This window comes from Limanda limanda, chromosome 15 (assembly GCF_963576545.1).
Source record: "Limanda limanda chromosome 15, fLimLim1.1, whole genome shotgun sequence".
Lineage (NCBI taxonomy): Eukaryota > Metazoa > Chordata > Actinopteri > Pleuronectiformes > Pleuronectidae > Limanda > Limanda limanda.
The window spans coordinates 5,244,541-5,254,844 of record NC_083650.1 but is presented as its reverse complement, the minus strand read 5'-3'; the positions used below and the strand labels follow the sequence as shown (position 1 = coordinate 5,254,844).

General features: G+C 46.0%; 1 protein-coding gene across 2 annotated transcripts in view; it reads left to right on the top strand.

Moving 5' to 3' along the window:
* Window positions 1-417: 417 nt before the first annotated feature.
* The window catches only part of LOC133020941 (girdin-like), a 57,485-nt gene continuing 47,598 nt past the window's right edge, over window positions 418-10,304 (top strand). For both annotated transcript variants that reach the window (XM_061087712.1, XM_061087713.1), the window contains exons 1-2: window positions 418-480; window positions 622-722. In XM_061087712.1, the coding sequence (XP_060943695.1) occupies window positions 418-480; window positions 622-722 (164 nt within the window). The remainder of the gene's footprint in view (window positions 481-621; window positions 723-10,304) is intronic.

Sequence of the window (10,304 nt, the reverse complement as noted above, 5' to 3'; positions counted from 1 at the left end):
ACACATCTGGATCCTGTTCGCTGCTGGAGACCCCCCCCCCCCCCTCATTGGATTTGATTGGATTATTTCTCCTTAGAATTAGATTCCTGTGCGAGCGGCTCTCGTGTAGATAAACCAGAGGATACACGCGTTTATTAGCCCTGTTTGTTTATTTCTAACAAAGAAAACATGTGAGTCCTCGTCTCCTCCGCGAGGCAGACGAGCCCCGACCTCTGGAGCAGCTGGATCCTGTGGATTTACCTTTTTTCTTTGACCTCCTCCTCCAAGAAAAAAACCCCTTCGGGAAGGAGCCTTCCGCCGAAATGAGCCTCGATTTAATCGAATCAGCTTCCTGAGCGGAGTCTAAACAAACCAACACTTCTCACTGGGAGAAGCACATTGTTTTGTTTTTATCCCCAAATAAACGGAGAGAGCAATATGGAAAGCGAGGTTTTCACCCCTCTGCTGGAGCAGTTCATGCTCACGCCTCTGGTCTGCTGGGTAAGATCCTTAATGAGCCATTCAAACACACTGATCCCATCAATTAACCCCCCCCCCCCACACACACACACACCCACCCACCCCTGTGTGTGGTCAGTGATGATCCTAACACCTTTCTTTTCCTCTTCTCTCACTTTCCAGGTGAAGACAGTGGGCCAGCCCTCAATGGCCGATGGCACCAAGTTATCGGAATATGTTGCGTTAGTGGACGGGATTTACCTGAACGATATCATGCTGGAGATGTGAGTACCCCCCCCCCCCCCCCCATCTGTCAGGCCCCTGTCTGCAGTGGCCCCCGCACTGTCACAGGATTGGCCTCATGCATGCCTTGGGTCCTCAAACGCACCACGTTCAGCTGACTCCTATAGGCGTGATCACCATTATACTGTAGACACTTCCTGTAGTTTGACGTGTAGATGAATGCATGTGCAGCATATGGGGTTTGATTTGCATGCAGGGTCTGTGTAAGATGTGGAGGAGGGTTGAGATCTGCTAACTCACCCCGGGGCCTGTTTCTGTGGGGTCATCATCTCTTCAAGGACTCAAGCCTCAGTCCAGCTCCTGCGTGAATTGGATTGAAGTGAATGTAGGCTATGCACAAAGGGACCTTGTATTAAGGCCAATAAAGGGTCAGACTGTCAGAAATCTTGCAGACTGCTATTGTTAGGATCCGTGCACACTGTCTGCGAGCATGCACGGTGGAAGGAGGAAGCAGTCCCCAGCTTCCCACTGCTGCGTGTTTATATTTCCTCACCTCCCAGTGTCATCTGCAGCCGACTGGGAGACACCCCCCCCGCCCCTGGACGCTGCAGCGCTACCTGCTGTGCTGTAGATTAAACTGGAAATAGAAGCCTTAAGCAGGGACGCAGCCCACACAGCAATGCATCAGCTCACACACACACACACAGACACACACTTTGTTTCATTTCATCCACTGAAAGGGGAAGTAGGTGCTGCTGCAGGTCTCCTGACGGTGACACATGATGTTTGTCGGACGAGCCCGAGGCATCAGGTGTCAAATCTGTGACTTTCCAGTTGTGAACAATCACAGAAAACAATTTTTCCCCTTTCTTTGTCTGGCTCCACAATGCCGCGGCTGTTGCTTCCCTCTGGCCAAAGAGTTTTTCCATATTTTCCACTAATGCTCCTCTCAGCATTCAGCCCTCCTGCTAAGAGAGGAGCGGTTCACCATGCTTGCTTCCAGTGGAATGGATTTTTTCACTTCTTAAGAGATTTTACTGGTTCCCATTTTAATGGGATACCATCTTGCTTCAGAGTCTCCCACCTGAAGGTTAGTTTGGCAGATTGCACACGTCTCTCTTTGCATTTGTACCTGTGCAGAATTGACTTAAGCATGTAACGTGAACTGTTTGGAGAAGGATTAAGCTGGAGCTGTGTTGCATGAGGAGCTGATTAACCCGACGGGCTATTTCCTGTCTCTGGTCGGTGTCCTCTTCCTCCTCCTCCTCCTCCTCCTCCTCCTCCTCCTCCTCCTCCTCCTCCTCCTCCTCCTCCTCCTCCTCCTCCTCCTCCTCCTCAGCCTTCTTCCTCTGTCCTCCACATCCCGCTGCTCGGCCGTATCACTCTCACAGGATGATGCTTTCCTCCAGATTTCAACCATACCTCTTCCCCCCCTCTCTGTCTTGTTTTTTCATCCTCCCACTCATTCAAGCTGCTTGCAGACTCCCTGAGGACTCCCTCCAAACAGAGAGCGGTGTTTAGGGAGGCCACTGCAGGTTTAGTTGAACAAGCAAGGGCGTCTCTCGTCTCTTCCACAGGCAGCCTCTTCAAACCAGTGAAGAAGTCAGCAGTATTTTTAGAGTATTTTCCACTGTGTGGCGGAAAGCGAGCGGAAGGATATGAGAGGGACGGGTTGGATGAGTGAGAATGAGGCAGCAAATGATTTACCGAAATGGTTAAGAAGCTTCAACGTAGGAGAGAGTGAAAAAAGGGTGGCGTGCTGGAGTTGAGGAGCCACATGGCATCTCCTCAGCTCTGTGTATTAAGACTAAGATGTGTGATGAGACACTCAGTAGGATTTCTGTCTGTAAATAGATGGAATGAGCTGGACGGGAGTTTTCTGGGGTCGGTCGAGTGCTCCAGCAGAGGACAGGGGACGCTGAGCTGAAATGAACTGTGTCTGGCTTAGTAATCGCCTGACAGGATGTCGGGGGCTTGCCTGTCACAGCCAGCTCTGTGTGTTTATATTTGTGTGTGCACTTTTCTGCAGGGCTTCTGTGTCTGCGTGGGTGTGTGGGTGTGTGTGTGAGTCTTCCCCCCCCCTGTGCATTTGGGTTTGGACAGAGGCAGCTGTTGGTAGTTGTCTTGGCCGGCCACCCTCCCACACAGAGGGCCTACAGTGTGGGTCAGATGTTATGTTGGTGAGACTGCTCTTTGTTTGCCTGCTTCCCTTTACCAGCTCTGTGTGTTCACCTCCAGCAGCTCGGCTCAGTTAAACAAAACAGACCGTGTCATTAGCCAAAGTGGATGTTAGAGCTCATGCATCTGAACCTTGCAGGAGGCTTCAAAATGGAAACATCCACGGAAAACACATCTATAATTTCCACAAGTCCTGCCCATGAACATCATAAATTATTGAGATTTTAGATATTGCACCGTAGCAGATGAAATCAGAGTCTTAAACTCGACTATAATTGAAAGCCAGCGAGAAGAATTGAGTCTAGACAAATGATTTAGAAGTTTCTAGGGTCTGAGCGGTTCAGATATGAAGCGATAAGATGTTCCAGAGATTAGAAGCAGCCTATGCAAAGGCCCATTCACCTCTACTGGTCAGAATTCAGTCTTAAAAGGCAGAAATAAAGGCAGTTTGTTCACAGTTGAAGCTGCGTGTTGACTGGAAGAACAAAAAGGCTGTGAAGTAATTTCTGCCTCCTGCCCTCCAACACTGTTACTCATTAAAAGAAGCTTAGAAACCAGGTGAGTTTTCCACTTTCTCTCAAGAGCTGTAGGTAATAATCCCTGGGGTTTGTATTCACTTTCTCTCTTGGGCTCCCAAATCAAATCAAAGTTGTTTGTATTGCCCATATTCACAAATCACAATCTGTACAAGGTGGAACAAGGGAGGGATCCACCCACCAGGACATATCTATAAATGTTTAAATCCCTTATTCTAAAAAAGAAAATGCCCCAGAATCACAATCACCTTGAAATATATTGTTCCGAGTGTTACTTGAGATCCTGCTGCTTTGCGATTGATGCGTTGGTGCTGAAAAGTGTCTGGCTGTGTCTCGGCCTCGAGCCAGAAGCTGTTGTTTACACTCTGAAAACACTCGATTTCACCACCGGTATAACACCAACTGGGAGACAGAAACCTTAAGTGCTGCCAAGAAACTCGCTCGCTTTACAGAGTGGATGATAAAACTCTTAAAGAAAAAAAACAAGTCACACGTAATGATTTTACTTGAAAATATTTCTGCACTCAGGCTGGAGAAACATGAGCTTTCCCCATTTTTTACTGTTGATGGCAGCTGTCGTGTTGCAAACTGCAGAGCTACAGAGCGAACGGCTCCGTGTGACACTCAGACACAGACATGGCAGACAGGCTGGCAGCAGTTGTCGTCAGGGCAGCACGGGAGGGGGAGAAAAAAAGAGAGACCCCAGGATTATCTAACGGTTTGCTGACACCCAGATGGCACCACTGCCTCCTCCTCCTCCTCCTCCTCCTCTTCCTCTTGTGACTGACATTACCCAGCCAATTACATTTCCTCCTCGCTGCTGTCAAACCAATTACTCTGTTCCCGCTCTGCAAGTGGGGGCCAATTAAATGTTGGTCAGAGTGACAAGCGTCCTGTTGAATTTCTTTGCTTTGCCGGCAAATCTGTGGATTGTTGTTGGGTCAGTTTGTGACCCAGAGTTATATAAGTGAGGAAGTTCATGTGTCCTGTGTGATTTTTTTTTTTTTCTTGCATGGTCGAGTAATCCATGTTCAATCCTGAGAACGAGTCACGAATGGATTTTTTGCAAATTTGACTGCGCTTGTGAATGGATAAAACATGTGTGGGGTTTACACGCAAAGAATGCAGCCATGCCTGTTGTGAAGGGGAAGGTCTCTGTCCAGGCAGATCTTTGCATATCTGTGAATCTGTCTGAATGGTTTCACACTCTGAGGATGAATATGAGTAGAAATGAGCTGAAGCCAAATGTCAGATTCCAGCACTTTTCCTATCCGCATATTTCATCTGCAGACGATGTTGCCTGCCAGTGGTTGTCTCTCTTAAAGAGGTGAACCAATGAGTCAGTGAATATGCAGCTACACTGACTCGTTAGATTTTTTTTTTCTCAAGGCCACATCACAGTGCATCCACTGGGTGAGGTGATTCAAACAGGATGCAGTCGTCAGCGCGCCTGTCATCACTTCCTGACTTGACAGAATTGGCTTTTCCACACAAACACGCTCACAAACTGACCGATGGCCTTTTGTAGGAGAGTTTTCATTTTGTCAAACGAATGCATTGTACACACGCTATGGTTTGTTGTTTTCTGTCCGATGCCTCCTTTTATTCTCTGGTAATCGTTGTTTCAAACATATGGAGGCTACATAAGGCCGGGTGTTGTTGCTCCAGCAGAATATTCTGAGGTTAGAAAAACCATCTGTCACAGTTTATTACTACAGAAAGAATCCAGATACAGACACAGACAGTAAGAGGTTTGAGTCAGATTGTTTCTTTTTTATTTATTACAATCTTTCATTGATTCTTTTCTACTTTGAATAAGACCTGCAGGGCTCTGAGGATCCAAGGGGATGGAAGTAGTGGAGGCGGATTGGCGCATGAATCATTATTTAATAACTCAAGACAAAAACAATGTTTATGGAGATCTTTTTGAGAAATAATTAAGCAAACGTCATAATTTAAATTTAATTGATAAATATCTTTAATATGCCACTTAGATGCATTTACTATGATGGTCTCGGAACATCTCTTTTTCACTGTATCTCCCTCCTCATCGTTCCTCTTCTCTCGCCTTGTTTTCCTCCACCCTTCACTTCCTTATCCTTTCTGATGATCTCTCTGCCGTTCCTTCTCCTGCTGTTTCCCTCTTCATCTCTGCTGTTCCATGCCTCACCTCATCCCTCCCTCCTCTTTCTCCTCTCTCCTTGTTTTCTTTGAGCACCACGCTGAAACCTTTTGTTGGATGTTTCGAGGGCTAGTTACCGCAGATTCCAGAGATTCCAGCTGGACTGTAGAGAGGAAGCAGGCCGAGCTGCTGCTGAGGGGGTGGGCCTGTTCGGTTCCCTCCCTCCGCTGGTGCTGCTGTTTGGACCGTGGGGTCCAACGCTTAGAAGCAAACATTAATCTGCCAACTCTTATTATCATCTTTGTGTCGTGGTGTCCTCGCTGTATCTGTCGGGCGGGAGGATTGTTTATCAGAGTCGGACAGGAAACAGCAGCTGTGACCTTGAGAGGACAAAACTTTAACAAGGCTGTGATGATGTGAAGCACTCTGAACTCCAGAACTAAGGATGTGAAACCCACAGGGACCATTTTAGGACTTTAGATGCAGCTTTCCATGAGGTTTTCAGCTGCGGTAAATCAAAATCAACCTAATCTAAGCTGCATTGCTAATTTAGGATACTTTAAATCAGTAGTTCTTATTCATTTAACTTAAAGGGAACCAGGCCTTTATTTGAGACTGAGATGTAATCAGAGACATGTGGTTATTTGTAGTTTCCCCTTCTTTATATCTGATTATAATAGATCTGCCTGTGTGTTAATTTGCTGTTGATGCACTTTGCACTTAATGCAAACTCAACACTTCCTCCATCTGCTTCATGTTACAGGCCCTTCAGTGGCAAGGGGGGGTTTATAATCCCTTCTGCTCCCTGGAAGAAATACATCTGCAGGATGTGTTGAGTTCTCATTAACAGCAGCTTAACTTTGAGAATATACAATCGAGTGGATTTAATCTGTGACGAAGTTCAATAAATGTGTTAATAAGAAGATGGGGGCGGCAGAGAAGTGGCACCATGCTATATTGACCTCATGAGACCATTATAATACTGAGTGCTTTCAGTACAAAGTGATGCATGTGATCAACCTGACACGAGTGGGTCCAGCTGCTGTCCCTATAGAGACAGTGGGAAGGTAAAGGAATGGGAAGAGGCCCCGAGGAAACAGAAGGACAAAGACTGGGAGAGAAACGAGTCCATGTAAAAGTCGACACACGGAAACAGGCAGATGAGAATCCACACAGCAGCAGTCAGATTCCCACTGTTTACATTCTACAGTTCCCAGAGGGGGGTGGGGGATAGGATGTATTCATCATGAGTAAAAACTAAATATTGACATACCTGCAATACCGAACAGTTATTTTTAAATGACAGAAAGGCGGTGGATGTAAAATGAGAGTTGATGCTGTTCCTCTGCAACATTTGTATTTATATTAGTAGAAGTACATTTTATTCATCTGAAGTGTAGTTCCTCTCTGGTTTGATATTAATTGCGTTTGTAAATTCGTTGCCTGTTTCTCATTTAGAAACTTCCACTTGTGTGTTGACTTGTACTAATGTACAGTAAAGTACACACAGTACAACAGTAAACATTCAGACTAACTTGAGTTGTTCTCTTTGCATTTATAATTTGATTTATAAAACCAGATTCCATTTTATCCCCTTTGATATCTACGGATATTTGGCGATGAAACATCCTGAAAGTTTTAACATTAAATCATCCCTCCATCCATCATTAATACCCCTTGTGTTGTGTTGTGTTGTGTTGGGTTGGGTTGTGAGTGGATGACTTGCTCGTGTTGCTGTCGCCGTGTTCTAATTTGTGGATGTTACTGAACCACCCACAGAATTATCCTGAACCGAACTGTTAACCTTGGCACGGCTTCTAATAAGAGCTCATCCTCCTGAGATTCCTCTGACTGAAGCTGTCTGGCACAAGTGTGTGTGTGTGTGTGTGTGTGTGTGTGTGTCACATATGGAGGCACCAACACACACACTCCCCTGCTGTGTTTGGACAGAGCAGCTCATGAGCTCTATCCCGAGCACGTGGCCAAATGTAGCATGAATTCTCTCTTTTATGTGTGTGCATTTAGCCTGCTTTGTGAGTGAGCAAGTGTGCCTGGCTGCCCATGCTGACTGTAATGTAGCCTGTCATATATAGGTTAGCACTACTCCCCAACCTAACCAGCCCATGGAAGCCGGGAGATGGGAGGAGAAAGCCCGCGGGCCCGAGGCTGCACACAAGGCTGCGGTGGCCATCGACAGCATCGGCTTATTGACTCGCCGTCTGGTCGACTCGCTGACTAGTCGTCTGCCTCGCTGGCTGTTGAGCCGGCTCCCAGCCCGTCTAGCCTTAATCTGTTTGTCTATCTCAGGTCGACTTTATCAGCAGGAACAGGGAATAAGTGGGATTCTTGACTCCTGTTAGCGTTTTAATCCGCCTGCTCCACCACAGGGGGCGGATGAGCACGTGCTTGTATGTGTGGAATGAGAGCCAGACGGGTGAAATTTATAGCGTCGCCCTGATGTTGTTGTTGTCGTGTCGGCTGCCTGACTCCGATTGTGATGGAATGTGTGAATGTTTATGTTTTTCTCTTTTTGCCGTTTTTCTCTCTTTCTGCCGCGTTTTCCTCTCACACACACAGATCGTTGAGCGCGTCGCCCTCCTCGCCCTGACAGGATTACAGCCTCCTCTGTGCTTTCTAATTAATGGGTTAAATAGACCCCCTACAATGGACCTCCAAAAGGGGCAGAGTGTGTGGAGGGGAGGGGCGGATGGGAAGGTCACATGACTCCTAATTTAGACTCCTATTAAAAAGAACCCTGTGTCTCTCTGATTAGCGTGTGTGTGTGTGTGTGTGTGTGTGTGTGTGTGTGTGTGTGTGTGTGTGTGTGTGTGTGTGTGTGTGTGTGTGTGTGTGTGTGTGTGTGTGTGTGTGTGTGTGTGTGTGTGTGTGTGTGTGTGTGTGTGTGTGTGTGTGTGTGTGTGTGTGTGTGTGTGTGTGTGATGGCCGAGGATGATGCAACGCCTAATTAACACGTCTATACTGCAGCCAATTGACTCGAGACCAGCTATTTCATTTGAAACCAAAAATTCTGTGAGTTGCCTTTATTCTATGTGAGACCTACTGCGCTTTTATCTAAATTTAGGAGTGAGCTACTGAAGCAATATTCCAGAAGAATCCTTCACAACACTGCTTCCTGTGAAACGGTTGTACGTTTTATCAGTCTCAGTAGAAACAGGGCAGCAGCAGCAGCATGGCTAATTGACCAGAAAGCTGCTATTCAACCAGAAGTCCCCTGTGTCTGCAGGCATCCACCAAGCCTGAACGTCCTTTAACAAGATGAGGAATCCTTCACCTTTGACCTCTTCTCTCAGACGGAGCCAGACTGATGAATATGCTTAAAAGAAAACCGCGATCATACACTGCCTCTGCTGTATATCAGGATGGCTTGAGCTGTGCACAGATGCAGACTTGGTCGTGTCTTTCCGTGGTGCAAGAGCACAGATGCAGACATGCGCACACACACATGCATGACTACACATGTGCTACACTGCACATGCATGCATGCATTCACAAGCAGCCAGGACTCTCCTCCCCCCCTACTTGCAGCACCATGACCCTTCTATATAGGTCATGGGATGCACATGCTTTGAAGTCTGAAGTGTGTGTGATTGAAAAACAGACTTGCTCTCAAATTGTGTTGATGTTGGGCTCTGTACAACATCTATATCATATCTATATCATATCAACATCTATCATAATATCTATTCTATAAAATTCTTAGTGGTTATTATTAATTCATTTAACTCAACCCACACCAAGAGCCAGGCCTTCATAGTGTTTCGTCAGCTGTGACAGCGGGTCTGCTGTCATCAAAAATTCTAATAGATGATGGAATTTACAGCTGAACGTTTCCCAAAAGAAATCGTAACTGTAATTATTTCAAAGATTGTGTTACGATTGGGGATTTTCGAGGAAATAGTCATTGTTGCATTACATTATCAGTGAAGAAATATGACAATGTGGTGTTCTGCACCAAACAAGCCTGTCCCCTGTTGTCTGGAGGAAAGTAATTGTAGGCTGTGACATCTCTGTAACAGCCCAGCGCTTCATTTCTCTAATGATACATGAAGGATTTACACAGAGTGGGGGATTTGTTTGGTTTTTACGAGGGGGAATAGTCCTTTAACCTTTTCAAAATAAACTGCTGATCCCAGGATTTAGTTAACAGCAGGACCTACACTCACCTGCTCACACAAATTCTCCTCATACACACGGAGCACTTTCTCTCTCTAAGGGAGGGGGGATGGGTGGATTATATATACATGTTCAGCTCCTGCTGTTTTACTTATTCATGATATAATGATTTTGATCATACTTGGATACAACATTTATTATGGGATTTACTTGTGGCATTGCTGAGGCACATTCATCCTCACTGTCGTGTTGCCTGGTTACTTCATCACTGAAGCTGGGTTAGAAGTAAGAGCCTTCTTCTTTGTCTGCATCCTAACGTTTGGACTTACTGAGTCCCTCCACCTCACTGTCTCACACGCTTGTTTGATAAGTTTGTAAAGTGTCTGCTACTCGGTGAAACCTTCTCTGTTGTGTAAAGTGGGCAGTGTAGGAAAGAGGAATTTCCCTCGGGCATCAGTAAACATCACATTAAGGCCACAGGTCTGGTGTTGGTCTGTTTAACCTTTCTCTTGTAAATATGCAGAACTACCACTTTTAACATGCTCCTAGTTTAGCTACACTATCTGTAAATTTAGTTTATTTTGTGAAATAAGGTTGGATATTCTGACGGTGATGGCAATATATATGCAAATTTGGTTTGTTGTAGGTGGCAG